General features: G+C 42.9%; 1 protein-coding gene across 2 annotated transcripts in view; it reads left to right on the forward strand.

Moving 5' to 3' along the window:
* SNX24 (sorting nexin 24) overlaps positions 1–15,043 on the forward strand; it is a 157,862-nt gene that overhangs the window by 91,812 nt on the left and 51,007 nt on the right. For both annotated transcript variants that reach the window (XR_006201223.1, XM_042933913.1), the window contains exon 3: positions 7,971–8,075. Coding sequence is in view for 1 of the 2 variants with exons in the window: in XM_042933913.1 (XP_042789847.1) it covers positions 7,971–8,075 (105 nt within the window). In the remaining variant the exon portion in view is untranslated. The remainder of the gene's footprint in view (positions 1–7,970; positions 8,076–15,043) is intronic.

Consider the following 15,043-nt stretch of genomic DNA (forward strand, 5'->3'; position numbering starts at 1 on the left):
ACATAAAAATAAAAAAAGAAGTTGTATTCCCTTTTTTTGGACTGGTCTATCTACTAGAGTCTGATTTATTTTTACCCGTTAGTTTGTGTGGCCTGCTAATAAAATTTTAGCCATTTGCTGAAAGTACTTTTCACACAGGACCTTTTGGCTCTGATATTTATTTTAATTTACAAAAGCTTTAAATGTGTATGTTATCTGTTATGTCAATTTTCACTCTCTCAGATTCTGAATAGTAGTCATTTCTTCCAGAGTGGTGATGAGTATCTGCTTCCATTTTCTCTTAGCTTTTCTAGATTGGTATTTTTCATAATGTGCACCTTGGACCATCTGTAACAGAACAGTATTGAATGACGTGAAGATTCTGTGTACTCCCGGGACGTGCTGAGTTAGAATCTCTGTGATGGAGCCCCGTAATGCATCCTTTATTTTTATTTATTTATTTATTAAAAATGTTTGTTTATTTTGACAGAGCATGAGTCAGGGAGGGGCAGAGAGAGAGGCAGAGAAAGAATCCCAAGCAGACTCCCCGCTGTCAGTGCAGAGCCCCATGTGGGGCTCACGAACCGTGAGATCATGGCTCTAGCCAAAATCAAGAGTCAGATGCTCAACTGACTGAGCCACCCAGGCACCCCAGTTATCTGCCCTTTAAATCAGGATCCCTGGTGATCTCAGTGCCTCTTGAAGTTTGACAGTTCCTATTGTGTGGTTATATTTTTAGAGGCATATCTTAGACAACCCTCCTCACCCACCCTCTGTCTATCAGGTGCACCGAAGCCACAAGGTTTGAAACCTCAGGGGTCTTACCTGTGTTTCTCTTACCTCCTGTGTTCAGAGCGTCACCAAGTCCCGTTGATTCATTCTTCCAAATTTCTATAATGTGCACCATTTAATTTTCCTCTTCTCTTTTTCCCTCCCAAGCCAGAGTCTTACTAGTTGTCTCTAAGTATTGCTTTAGCAATTTCTGATCCTTGTCTTCTGATTCTTTCTGTGCTACAGATCAGTTTCCCTAAAGCACCATTTTCATCATTCTGTGGCGCAAACGCATTGAAATGGGTCGGTGTTGTCAACCGTATCATGGACATTGACCCTCACGACCACTTATCTTAAACTCTCTATTAGTTTCCAATTACTGGTAGGATTAGTCATCACAAACATAGTGGCTTAAAGCAACACGCATTTATTATGCATCGACAGGGCCCAGTTCCCCCTGGGAGGCTCTGGGAGAGAATCGTTTCCCTGCCTTTTCTCACTTACAGAAGCTGCTCAGAGTCTGTGGCTTGTGGCCTCTCCCATCTCCAAAGCCAGCAGTATGGTCGGTCACTGCAGGTTCTGTTTCTATCATCACCTCTGCTGTCTCTGCCTCTACCCTCTCTGATGATGACACTTCCGCCTCTCCTTTGAGATTCCATTGGCTGTACCTGCATACCCCCGGATAATGTCTCCAGCTCAAGATGCTTGACTTAAGCCCATTCTTTGGCCAGGTAAGGTGACACAGTCTTAAGTTCTAAGGGTCAGGACATGGACATCTTTTGCAGGAGGGAACCGTTAGTCTGTCAACCACAAACTCCTTTTCTAGTTGACCTTATTTCTCACTTTCTCATGAGAAAACAGCGGTGGCAGCCAATTAGTCTCCCCACTCACCCTCGTGTAAGAAGATCGCTGTCTGTCTTTGCCGTGCTGAATGGCCTTCCCTCTGTGTTCTGATCTGTTCAAACCAAACTGAAATACTTCACGTTCTCCTTCTTTCCTGGGAGTTTCTTTTATTCCCTCAGGTCTTTGTTCTTGGAATTGCTGTTCCTTTATTTTATTTTATTTTTTTAAAAAGTAATCTCTATGCCCAACGTGGGGCTCAAACTCATGACCCCAAGATCAAGAGTCACATACTGTACTGACTGAGCCAGCCAGGCACCTCCTCGTCTTCCTTTAGAGTAGACGTTTCTGCTTAAATTTAAAGCATGTAAGAGATCATTAAAATTTACTTGTCTCTAAGTCTTGTCTAACTAGAAGACACTTTTTTGGGGGTTTTATACACGTCGGGACCGTATCTTATCTTTCATATCTTCCTCCCTGCCTGTTAGTGTTGGGCACGTATTAGGCATTAAATAAGTAGTCGGCAAATGGGATGTTTGGAGGACATCCTGCATATTTATGAATTAACTGGAGGAATGTTTTGGCTAAAAAAACTCATTTCGACCGTGGGAGTTGAGTTCCCTGTAATTTCCATCCCAGGTTACACGAGTAATTCCTTTGTAGCTGTGTAGTCCCAGATGGGACCAGCACGCACACCACACTGCAACCCAAGCGGGCCCCCACTTTGTTCCTCTCTGTTCACTCTTAGCCTCGTATCTTTAAAAAAAAAAAGTTATGGGGATTCCTCCCTACTGTTGAGGGCCGGCGGTGATGGGAAGAGCCTTAGGCTTGTATGAGTTTCCCCTGTGCCCCAGTGGCACCTGCCCGCATCTCCTGTAGACAAGCAAGTTACCACTTTAAATGGTGGTCCTTGAGAACAGCTCTGCCTCCCCAGGCCCTCAGTCACGGGCGTGCGGAGAAAGTCCTGCCCTGCATGGCCAACTGGGGAGCATATTTTACATGCCTTCTCAGCTGTTCACTTTCTGTTCCGGCCCAGAGGTTTCAGGGAAATACGGTGCTGGTTTGTTACGAAATTAACTGTCCTCATTCTTGTTATTGCCTACTTTTGGCTTGAATAAAACAGTACATTCTTATATTTAAATTAATGAAGTACACATTTCAAAAGAACCCGAAGCTGCCATATGGGGTCACACCAGGAATAAAGCGCCCCATGTAGTGCTTCTAGAGGGAACCCTGAGGACGGACGGGTACCGAGGTGGAGGGAAAGGTTGAATTTTACCCCAAAGGCTCCTCACTTCTTTCCTTAACCTTTTTGTCACATTTCCAGCTCTTTGTTTAGGTGCTTGGGAAAGTATCTGTGTTCCTTTCTCTGGAAGATTGGCGCTCTCACCAGTGTGTACGTGGGACATCTGTGTGGAGGAAAGTCTGAGTAAACTCTTTGAATGGTATAAAGAGGAAAGGGAGGGGTGCCTGGCTGGCTCACTTGCTGGAGCGTGCGACTCTTGATCTTGGGGTCGTGAGTTCGAGCCCCACGTTGGGCATAGAGATTACTTACAAAAACCTTTTAAAAATTAAAAAAAATAATAAAAATAAAAAGATGACTCCAGGCAGAGGGGATTGTGCCTTCAGTATCACGGAATCTGGTGGCTATCCGTGTGGATCAGAAAGGCCATGTGGCCGGACGCAGCATGGCCAGAACAGTTAATCATCCCATGGAGTGGCAGAGGAGTATTTATCTTGTGAGCAGCTGAGCCCTGCTGGAAACATATTGTCTTGGGTTTGTCTCTCCTCATCTAAAGCAATTCATTACTCACCTACAAATGCTGTCACAGATCCCCGCAGCTATGATGATCGGCCTCCTCCACACTCCTGACATAAATAAAAAGGAAAAGTGTTTTCAGTACTCTATCTTCAAGATTAAAAAAAAAAAAAAAGGAGAGACAGATAATGGAGTTGATTTCTATTTTACAATGTAAGAAATGTCACGATTCAACAGTTTTTTTTTTTAATGTTTATTTATTCTTGAGAGAGAGAGAGGGAGAGAGTGAGCAGGGAAAGGGCAGAGAGAGAGGGAGACACAGAATCCGAAGCAGGTTCCAAGCCTGACATGGGGCTTGAACTCACAAGCTGTGACATCATGACCTGAGTTGAAGTTGGGTGCTTCACCAACTGAGCCACCCAGGCGCCCCACGATTCAACAGTTTTAAAGGAAGTTTCCTGAGGTTTAAGTTGTAACCGAATAAATTTATTACCACAGAATACTTGAGCATTTTTGGCTTTGTCTCTGTTTGAGAAATACCTCAAATGGTGTAGAGATGAGATATATATTTATTCCCATACAGATAATCATAAATGGTTTCTCTCTCTCTCCCTTGTTCCTCAGTATTGGATCAGTCTCATAAATAAATGAACATGTGCTAGTGTTTCCCATTTAACGTAATAAAACTCACCTTTGCCTCTCTGCTTCCCTCCCATGTTGCCCGCATTACTCTCCTTTCTTGGTAGAATTTCTTGAAAATGGAGGCTCTGCTCTATCCCTTCCTATTCCCTCCTTACCCACTGTTTGACTTCCCCAGCCTGGCTGGGCAGTCGGACTGTGCCCGCTTTTTGGAACCCTTTCTTGTCTGAAGGTGCGGTTTCACCCCCTGCTCAGTGCCTGCCTGCTTCTCTGCCCTGCCTCTCAGAATCAGAGATCTCTGCCATTGTAACCATGTCCCATTGCAGTGTAAGGAACTGCCACTCACTCAGCAGCTTAAAACAAGACAACTGTATCATTTGGGAGTTTCTCTGGAGCAGGAGTCCAGGCACAGGTGTACTGGGTTCTCCGCTTAGGGTCTCACCAGGTGGGCATCCAGGTGTGGCCAAGGCTATGGTCCCATCTGGGGCTCAGGGTCCTCTTCCAAGCTTGTTTAGGTGAAAGTAGGTTTATTGCTGTCATGGGGCTGAGGCCCCCCCCCCCTTTTTTTTTTTTTGCTGATTTTTTGGCCAAGGGTAGCTCTCAGCATCTATGCCATGTGGTTGGAACATGGCAAAGCCATGAGTCTGTGTGCTAGGACCAGGTCTTATAAAAGGTAACCTCATCAAAGGAACGGCTGTCCTGCCCACATTCACTGATCCCATATGACCCCATGGGAGGGGATTATGTAGGCACACATGCACTAAGGGGCAGGGATCTTCGGAGCTGTCTTCAGATTCTGCCATCACAGCACTTTTTTCCCATCTGTGCCAACAGAGAAACACCCCACTGTCACGTCATCTAGTTTCATGGTTCTCAGTACCACTGAACGTATTCTGATGCCTAGATCTAGACTCCTTTCCACCTGCCTACATTTTATCTCTGTGTGAGTGCCTCGGGGGCATCTGAGACTTAGAATCACCAAAACTAAACAATGGGTTCCTTTGTGCCAGGAGTATTTTTCATTGGATATACTAGGAACTTGATTAGGTTTCTTAAACAGGTGCAAGAAGATTCTCACATTGCAACAAAACTAAAAGCAGACGCTCCAAGTTGATGTTGCAATTCCACAGTATCCATATTCCAAGTTCCTTCTGGTCTTTCTGCTTTACCACCTTTATGTTAGCACGCGCCTTTCACTCATCTGGTTACAGTACAGCGGCTGTTGCTCCAGGAGTGCTTGGCGTTTCTGTCAGGAAAAAGAGCCCCATTATAGTGCTGCCTGATTATGGAATCTCTCATGACCTCCTTAAAGTGAATTTATATTAAGTCATGCCCTTGCTCAAGACATTCACTAAGCTTCCCATTTAAAATGATATGGGGGCGCCTGGGTGAGTCAGTCAGTTTTGGCTCAGGTCATGATCTCACAGTTCGATGATGGTGGGTTCGAGCCCCATGACAGGCTCTGTGCTGATAGCTCGGAACCTGGAGCCTGCTTTGGATGCTGTGTCTTCCTCTCTCTCTGCCCCTCCCCCACTTTCTCTCTCTCTTTCTTTCTCTTTCTCTCTCTCAAAAACGAATAAACATTAAAATTTTTTTTTTTTTAAAAAGGAGCAATGTGTGAGGAGAAAAACTTGTTTATCTGAGTTTTTGAAACTTTGAAAGACAATTGTGATTTTCTAGGCTGCTGTCTAGGCATTTTACAGTATGATAACCCTGCTCACACCCAGAGTCCGGACATTTAGGCAAGGACCTGAGTTCAGGATTCCCTCCATACATTCCCACTTGACTTTCCTGGCACCTTTTAAATTTTTTTTTTTTTTTTTAACGTTTATTTATTTTTGAGACAGAGAGAGACAGAGCATGAATGGGGGAGGGTCAGAGAGAGAGGGAGGCACAGAATCTGAAACGGGCTCTAGGCTCTGAGCTGTCAGCACAGAGCCCGACGCGGGGCTCGAACTCACGGACCGTGAGATCATGACCTGAGCCGAAGTCGGACGCTTAACCGACTGAGCCACCCAGGCGACCCTCCTGGCACCTTTTAAAATAACCATTTGGAGTCAAGCCCTCAGAAATTTGGTGACCTCAGTCCTGACCAGCTGAAAGTGATCAGTGATAGGTGCTTGTCACCCTGCTGTCTTATCTCCTGCTTGTTCCTGACCTGCCACCCCTCCCCCGCTTCTGTACTCTCTTTCCTCTCCTCGGATATAGTGAAACCTTGCCTTCATTCACAGCAAGCCCATAGGGTCCATTTCCCCAAAGTGGGAGCTCAGGTGTTCAGGACGTATGCCCCTTACTCAGCAGGTCGTAATCTGCACATTCTTTTCTTTTTTTATTGTTTATTTACTCATTTATATCTTAGTGAGCAAGAGAAAGCAAAAGAGCAAGGGCAAGAGTGTGTATGAGAATTGGAAAGGAGCAGAGAGAGAGAGGGAGCCGGAGAATCCCAAGCAGCCTCCGCGCTGTCAGCTCAGAGCCCGATGCGAGGTTCGCTCTCACAGAGTGTGAGATCATGACCTGAGTCAAAATCAAGAGTCAGACGCCTAACCAAGTGAGTCACCCAGGTGCCCCTTTAATCTGTATATTCTTACTTCCAACACCAGGTCTGGCTTCCCGCTACACAGTCTCAGCAGGGTTTCCAAGTTTTTAATTAGAACATTAAACTTCATTCCATTTGAGTCCGTGTGTTGGTTTCATATTGCTGCTCTAACATGTTAGCACAAACTGAGGGCTTAAGACAACAGAAATTTATTTTCTTATTCTTCTTGTGGTCAGAAGTCCACTACGAGTTTCCCTGGGCTAAAATCAAGGCATCCCCAGGCTGGAGGGGTGCATCCATTCCCTTTCCTTCTAGCTTCTCGAGGTCCCCTGGGCTCTCGACCCTCCCTCTGTCAATGAACCCAGCCACGTAGCATCCTCCAGGCTCTCTCTGAATCGGAGCCTCCTGCTTCCTTCTCATCGGGCATCTTATTATTACACTGAGCCCACCTGGATAGTTGAGGAGAATTGTTCCATTTTAAGACCCCTGTGCAAAGTACCTGGCCATGTAAGGTGACCTTCACAGGTTAGGATGTTAATGTCATAGGATGAGTCTCCCACAGGCAGTGCTAAGTCAGGTTCCAGTAGAATTTTTCTTTATATATGTTGTCCCTTAAAACTGCTGCCCAGAAAGACTTAGCTGAGAACCGTGGTTTTTCATGAACAGAATTTGGACCTAAATCTTAGGAGCATTGGAAGGATCAGTCTCTCAGTTTTAAAAAACTTAAGTTCATTCTATTGAAGACCTTTTGGGAAACTCTCCAAGTAGTTTGGTCTAGTTTACGTGTCATTTCCAGCGAGATGGTTAGAAACATTGCATTTTATTTTGCTTTTTTATGTGAAATAATATGTAGAAAGACTTTACTTCTTCTGAGCAAAATTTCATTATATTAATTGATTTTGAAAATTATAGGGGTGCCTGGGTGGCTCAGACTGTTGGGTGTCCGACTTCAGCACAGGTCACCATCTCGCGTTGTGAGTTCAAGCCGCGCGTCGGGTTCTGTGCTGACAGCTGAGACCCTGAAGCCTGCTTCAGATTCTGTGTCTCCCTCTCTCTCTGCCATTCCCCTGCTTGTGCTCTCTGTTTCTCAAAAATTAATAAACATTAAAAAGTAAATTTAAAAAGATTATAAATGTCTTTACCTCCATTATAATGCATTTAGTGAGCTTTTAATTTTTTGGAAAAAAGTAATCCAGTCTGAAATACTCAGTGATATACAAGCATAGCAAAATCTACCAAAACCATAAAATGCTTATCCCGAAACCTAAACACTTAGGAAAGCCAAGTAAAGAATTTGTTAACGAAATTTCACTGTAATTATATTTTCTTGTATCTTTTTTATTGGAGATAGTTGTGGCTCATTTTCTTTTACTGCCTTTCCCCTTCAAATAATGTCTTTATAATTGAGACATTTTTCTGTATTTTTGTTTGTTTCTATCTTTATAGCTTAAGAAATGTATAAAAACTCCAGAAATCCCTTCTAAACATGTTAGGAACTGGGTCCCAAAAGTCTTGGAGCAACGACGACAAGGTTTGGAAACATATTTACAGGTAAGATGTGTTTAGATCCTCAGTCAATAAAATGCAATTTAAATAAATTTATGTCTCGATATTTTTTTTGTCAGAACTTCTGGGTGAGATGCAAAATATATCAACAGTCAAACACTCTAGATTAAAATAAACAAAGTTTAAAATTAAAAATATGTTGTCGGTTGGTCCTTTTAGCTTTAATGAAGTTGTATTTGTAATTGGTTCTCTGGATCGAGGAATTGAAAATTTAGTATAAAGGTAAAAACTGATGTAAAGCAAATCTGTCCATGTTTTAATTCAGCTCTGTGATACTTTTTGCTTTTTGTTTTCTTTCCAAGATTTATTGCTTTCTCATGGCATTCCTAGCCTTTAGTTTTGGGTTTTGAGGACATAGAGAAACTGAATTTTTGTTGGGCCTGGCCAGTCCATATATGGAATCAAGTTGAGAATAAGTGCATAAAAATTAATTGCCTCTGATGAAGTGTCGGCTTCTTTGAAAATTAGAATGTGTGCTTGTGAAAATGCGATAGGCTCTTTTCTGCAGCTGAGAGGAGCAAGTGGAACTATTGAGGGAAGAAAGAACAACACTTGTCCTAAGTGACAGGAAAAGCAAAAGAAAAGATAGAGCAGTGTCAACTTCTCTCTGTTTTTAAATATAAAAGGCTAAAGGCCTCAGATGAATATTTCATGTAGTCATTAATCCGAAGAGAACCACACAGGGCAGGTGCAGGGATGGCACAGGTCAGGTGTTCAGCCAGGACACTGAACAATTGACAGGCAGATGCATGGGAATGACCCAGGTGAACATAGCTGGGAAGATAAGGAAGAGCAGAGCTGGACCTCACCTGAGGGTTATGGATTCGCCGTGAGGAGCTCTCCGTCTGAGACATGTTACATCACAGAAACAGCGGCTGTTACTGTCCTTTTTATGAATAATACCTTGTAACCCCTGTAAGCTTTAATCTTAGGGTGGGTTCTGTGCAGGCAGGTAGCTGGAGGCTCTGGGAAGCCAGGACCCAGTTTCCACGACAGAGTTTTTCTGGGTGGTCGTGCCTGAATCGCTCTTGGTTACAAGGGGAGGATACGCTGTCACTGCATGCTTCAGATGACTCTCTCCCACTAAAGAGATGCCAAGAGCCTCTTGGTGGCCTCGCATAGTTTTCTTGGTCTTGATGGTGTTCTCCAAGGAGAGTTGACATGCTGGAGACCTTGCGATCATCTGAGGAGGGCTGTCTTGACTGTTTTTGTTCTCTTCCTTTGGGCATGGCGGTTTTCACTGCCTCTCCCTGAAAGTGGGAGATTAAAGGAAAGGGGGACCACAAAGGACAGGAACGTGTGTGGCTGTGTTCCCTGGGACTCTGTACATGGAGCTGTGAGCGTTCCCAAGCTTCTGGCAGCATTGCAGAGCAAAACCAAAGCAAAAAACCAAAACACGAGACTTTAGACATTGTGTATGCAAAGGGTAGAAAGTCATGTTCTCTGTAATTAAATGGAATAGGTAAACAGTGCATTCTTACTCATAAGCCAGATTTTCCACGGATATTGTATATCTTCAAGCTTTCGTTGTAAAGAACGCTTTCCTCTTTTTCCTCCCATTGTCTTTGACACATGACTTCCATTACTACTTAGTGTAAACATTTTAAGTTGTTTGTACTTTGAATATAAATATGCAGATAAAATCATCTGGCACCGAGAGGAGTTTACAGTGACTCTCAAATTGGGCTTGGAATTTTCTATTCTCAGAAATGGGGCTTGAAAGATGTGGTTGAGGGACCAAAAGGGCTTGGTTCCTGTTGTGAGTTTAATATTCGTTTTCTTGTCACTTCAGTCTCCAAGGAGTTGCAGGGAGCTTTCTCTTCTCCCTTTTCTACCTGATTCTCTTTGTTGGCAGTGGGAGCTAGGTGGAAGTTGGAAAGATGAGTGGGAATGCTTTATCTGTCCCAAGTGAAATGAAAACCCTGGGTTATGCATCATTTTGGGATAACTTGTGGTATGTAAGCCTCTTGAGGAGTAAGACAGCCTCCATGATCTTACGGTTCATGAGTTTGAGGCCCATGTCAGGCTCTGTGTTGACTGTGCAGAGCCTGCTTGGGATCCTCTCTTTCCTTCTCTGTCTGCCCGTCCCCGGCTTGTGCTCACTTGTTCGCTCTCTCTTTTTTTCAGAATAAATAAATAAACTTATAAAAAAAAAAGGAGTAGGCCAGTCTTTTCATGAACTGGCCCTTCTCTGGCCCATAAACCTGAGAGAGTATTATAGCCCAAGTCAGAGCATCTAAAGCTCACTGTGACCTTAGACGTTACCTAGTCCAACCTGCCTCCTGCCCTTCATTTACGTTCATGATTTTCTGTCTGGCCTCACCTTCCCACCCGTAGAACAGGCAGATTAGCCTTTGAGAGGGCCCCAGAAAACACTTGTCCAGAGATCAGCTAGTACATTCTGGACCATGGGTGAGTGCAACACCATTCCCTAAGGTGGCCCACACTGCTCTTTTATTTTAGAGATGGAGAAACTGAGGTGTAGTATGGTTACAAAACCTGCCTCACTTCCTGGAATTTATTAGTTAATGAGATGGCCTGAAATGTTAGTTTCTTAACTCTCAGGAGGCTCTTTTCAAGCTGCATTGTAGAGTTTCTAATTTTTCAGCCTTGACATAGTTTTACTTAAGGCTGTATTAATAATTGTAAAAGAAATGTCCTTATAATCATAAACTTTCGCAATTTACTTAACTACCTACCCCCATTTCCCTTGATAGATTGATAGATTGGGAATTTTTAAAATCTATAACTTGATTATTTAGAATCCTACAGGGGCAGCTGGCTGGCTCAGTCGGTTAAGCATCCAACTTCCTCTCAGGTCATGATCTCGTGGTTTGTGAGTTGGAGCCCTGTGTCAAGAGCCTGGAACCTGCTTCAGATTCTGTCTCCCTCTCTCTCTGCCCCTCACTGTTCATGCTCTGTCTCTCCCTCTCTCTCTCTCAAAAATGAATACACATTAAAAAAAGTAAAAAAGAAAAAAAGAATTCTTAGGATTCGTTGTGTCTTCCAACTGGAAAAGTTCCATAGCTTCTCTCTGGTTGTGAAATTGTTCCATAAAGTACAGGTACACCTACTCTGCAACGAAAGACAAGACACATAGAGGGCCTAACCAGGTCTAACGTCGCAGAGTCCCAGAAAGAAGGAAGAGGGGAAAATACAAAAGTAGGGGAGGAAATAATCAAAGGAAAAATAGTTGAACATTTTCCCCGGCTGGAGGCTGTGAGCCTTTACATAGACCAGGTGCCCCGAGGGCAGAACCCAGAGAACCATAGAAGCCCTCCAGGGCTTGGACACAGCTGGCAAAATTTCAGTATGTCAGAAATAAAGATCCATACTCTTCCAGAAAAGAAAAACAAACAGTGGGCAAGGTTGAGGTTCCGCCCTGGCCTCATTTTCTTATCTGAGACTGGTCGAATGGGCGGGTCCCTCTCCGTTCTTCAGTAGCAGCGTGAAATCGCAAGCTGGCCGGGCTTAGACAAAGGCTTTTCATGTGTATTTCTCATGCGTCACTTGTTGCAGTAATGTGAGATTTATGTTTCTGAGAAAGGGACACACATCTCATGTCATTTACTTAAGAACAACAGCAGTTTACGTTTTCATCTTATTCATAAGGAGGGAACAACAGTTAACTCTGCAGTGAGTGTTCGGAGCTAGAGATCCAAGTGACCCATAGAAATCGAGACTAAGGATAATCTCAGCCAGAAAGAAATGCCTTAAAGAAAAGTTCATTTGGAGAAAACAGTCTACAGCTGGTGTGGGGTTTGTCAAAAAGCACTTGCAGAATGCTGTAGTCAGAGGACCCGATTACCTGACTAGCCTGCCCCTCATTTGTTTTTTGAACATGTACAATATAGTACAATGTTCCCTTGGGCCAGTAGTCTGGTGGACCAGAGTATTATATTTTTAACTCTTCCTCTAGTGCATGAAACATTTATTAAAATTGACATCGTGTGCTTGAAAACGCGTCTTCTCTAATTCTTGAATGCACTGAGCTATATATAATCAAATGAAGTTGGTTAAGTGTGCTATTCAGTCAAACGTGGCTTTTTGATCTGCAAGAAAAAGGTGTGTTCAAATTTTCCACTTACGTTTCAAGGATTGCTCCTATGATTGAGCTTAGTTCAAACATCCATCCTTTCTCTCTTGGTCCCTTTTTTTGTGAGCTTTTGCTTTTCTTGCCCACGTTTGGATTGGTGGCAGATTTCCCCTGCCCCCAACCCCCCTTTTTCTCTTTCCATTTTCCTTCCTCTGTTAGTTTGCATCTATTCTTGTCATAGTTACCTGTTCTCTTTAGTCTCCTCCTGAGCACAACAAGGATTTTAGGATGTTTCACATCTCATCACTCTAGACCACTCTAGATCTAGGATTCTGGGTTGACGGTCCCTGTTTTGTTTTTTTCCACTTGGAAAATACTGTACCACTTCCTTCTGGCTTCTGTAGTTAATGATAAAATCCGCTGTCATATTAGTGTTTTCCACTTGTGAGATGAGGTTTTAAGATGTCTTTTTCAAGATTTTATCTTTGTCGTTAGTTTTCAGAAGCTTCATTGTGTGCCTTGGTGTGTATTGCTTTGGGTTTTTCCTGTTTGGAGTTTTGTTTCTCTCCTCCCTGCTTTCTCCTCTCCTTCTAGGACTGTGATCGTAGGGATACATGGGGTGTTTTGTGCTGTAGTCCCACGGAAACTTGGGTCTTCTTCTGGGTTTTTTTTTTTTCCAGACTTTTTTCTCTGCGTGGGTCAGATAAGATCATTTCTGGTGTTCTGTCTTTCCATTTGCTGACTTTTTCCTCTGTTCTTTCCATTCTGCTGTTGAACCTGTCCACTGAGCTTTTTAGTTTGATTATTGTATTTTTCGGGTTTAAAATTCCCACTGATTGTTCTTTATATAGCTTTTATTTCTTTGCTGACCCCCTATGTGTCTTTGTTGAGTTTTTGTATTGTTTCTTTTGTTTCAAACGTGCTCATAATTACTCATTGAAATATATTTTTTTTAACGTTTATTCATTTTTGAGAGAGAGAGAGAGAGAGACAGAGCATGAATAAGGGAAGGTCAGAGAGAGAGGGAGACACAGAATCTGAAACAGGCTCCAGGCTCTGAGCTGTCAGCACAGAGCCCGACGTGGGGCTCGAACTCACGGACCGCGAGATCGTGACCTGAGCCGAAGTCGGACGCCCAACCGACTGAGCCACCCAGGCGCCCCTACTCATTGAAATATTTTTATCTTGGCTGCCTTACAAGTCATTATCTAACATCTTTGTCTTCTCCGTGTTGGCGTTTATCAATTGTCTTTTTTATTCAGTTTGAGAGCTTCCTGGGTCTGATACGAGGAATGATTTTGGTTGATTCCTAGACATTTTTGTATTTTGTGACGAGACTCCGGATCTTATCTAAACCTCCCATCTTGGCTGGCCTTCTCTGATACCCCTCAGCCTGGGGGACAGGTGGGGGGACTTTATCTCATTTCTGCCAGATGCAGGTAGAAGACCAGATTTCCCACTTGGCCTTGGTTGACACCTGGGCTGGAAAGGGCATTCTTCATTACTGCTAAGAGGAAAGGAGTCCCAGCTCTCCCTTGGTTGCCACTGACGCTTTGGGTGGGGCACGTTACTCTCTTGGGGGCAGTGAGAATCCTGGCTCTCTGCTTGGCCTTCTCTGACACCCCCCTGGCATTGAGTGCCCCATTGAAGTCTCATGAGGTTGGAAGTCTAGGCTTCCTTCTAGGCTTTCCCTGGCTTGAGTGGAAGTGGAGCAACTATTCTTTCTGTGGTCGTTGGGTTGAGTAGAGTGATCGGTGTCTAAAAGTTTTCTCTCTTACTAGGCTATCGTTTTCACCGCCTTCTTACTAAAGGAAATGGGCTTTTATTGAGGCTTTATTTGTCTGCAACTCTTGGTATTTCCTGGCTGCCAGCTTTTTCTGCTGTGTGTCAAGATACGTCAGGCAAAATGAAATCCCAGGAAAGATAAAATGTACCTCTGTGGCATTCCTTAGGTGCTGGCAGGTTTCATTTCTTCCCTCAGCCTTAGGTACAATGTCCAATAAAATGTTTTAGTTGCATTCAGCAGGAGAAAGGGAAAAAGTATAGCTGTTCCATCGTAACAGAACTGGAAGTCTGTCCTTTGATTTTTTAGGATTTAATATTATACTTTTTTGTTTTAGAAATTTTGTCTGATTTTTTCCCCCCTAATCTGCCTGGATGTTTCTTGGGAGGTCTGTTTTTATCTTTTTCAAATACTTTAACTCTTGGTTTCCCAGGAAAAATGGTTATCACCATTTTTTTGTAGTAATCACTACTGTTTTTGTAGTTTTTTTAATGAATAATTTACAGAAATTCAAATGAGAAAAGTGAAATACAACTTCACTAGAATTTTGATCGGAATTTCAGCATCACAAACTCAAAAGTTTTAGTCCTTATTTTCCTAGTTTTTAAATGGGCAGCATCTTTTGAACAGTATACCTCCTTGATCTTGAACTACTCTGCATGAACCTGAAACATAAATCATCTTGTAAGCCTTGTAAAAGCTTCCAGATTTTAAGTATATCTCTAGTAGGTTCTAGCTTACCATTGTTAATGGTTCTTTTTCTTAGACATGCATTTTCACAGTCCAAATCTTTGGAAACCTTGATGGTTAATAGATGTGTTGAAGAGACAGTGGCTTATATCTTTACTGCCTAATTGCAAAATATTTTCCTTAACACAACTAGAATGACTAAATTAATAAACTTTTTTTAAACTTCTACTCTACTATTTCCTTCCAGACACCTTTGTATATGCTTTTGTCAAGTAAAATAAAGCATGTGTTAAATAAATCTTGGTACACAAACATCATAAAAAGTGAAAGAATAGTGTTCCACATTCTTTTAGCAAAATGAAATGATCCAAGTTCTGGATGTGAAGTAATGTATGGAAAAGTTCTTACTATCAAATGAACATCTCCAAGAGAATACTGTATTTC

This window comes from Panthera leo, chromosome A1, assembly GCF_018350215.1.
Source record: "Panthera leo isolate Ple1 chromosome A1, P.leo_Ple1_pat1.1, whole genome shotgun sequence".
Taxonomy (NCBI): Eukaryota; Metazoa; Chordata; class Mammalia; order Carnivora; family Felidae; genus Panthera; species Panthera leo.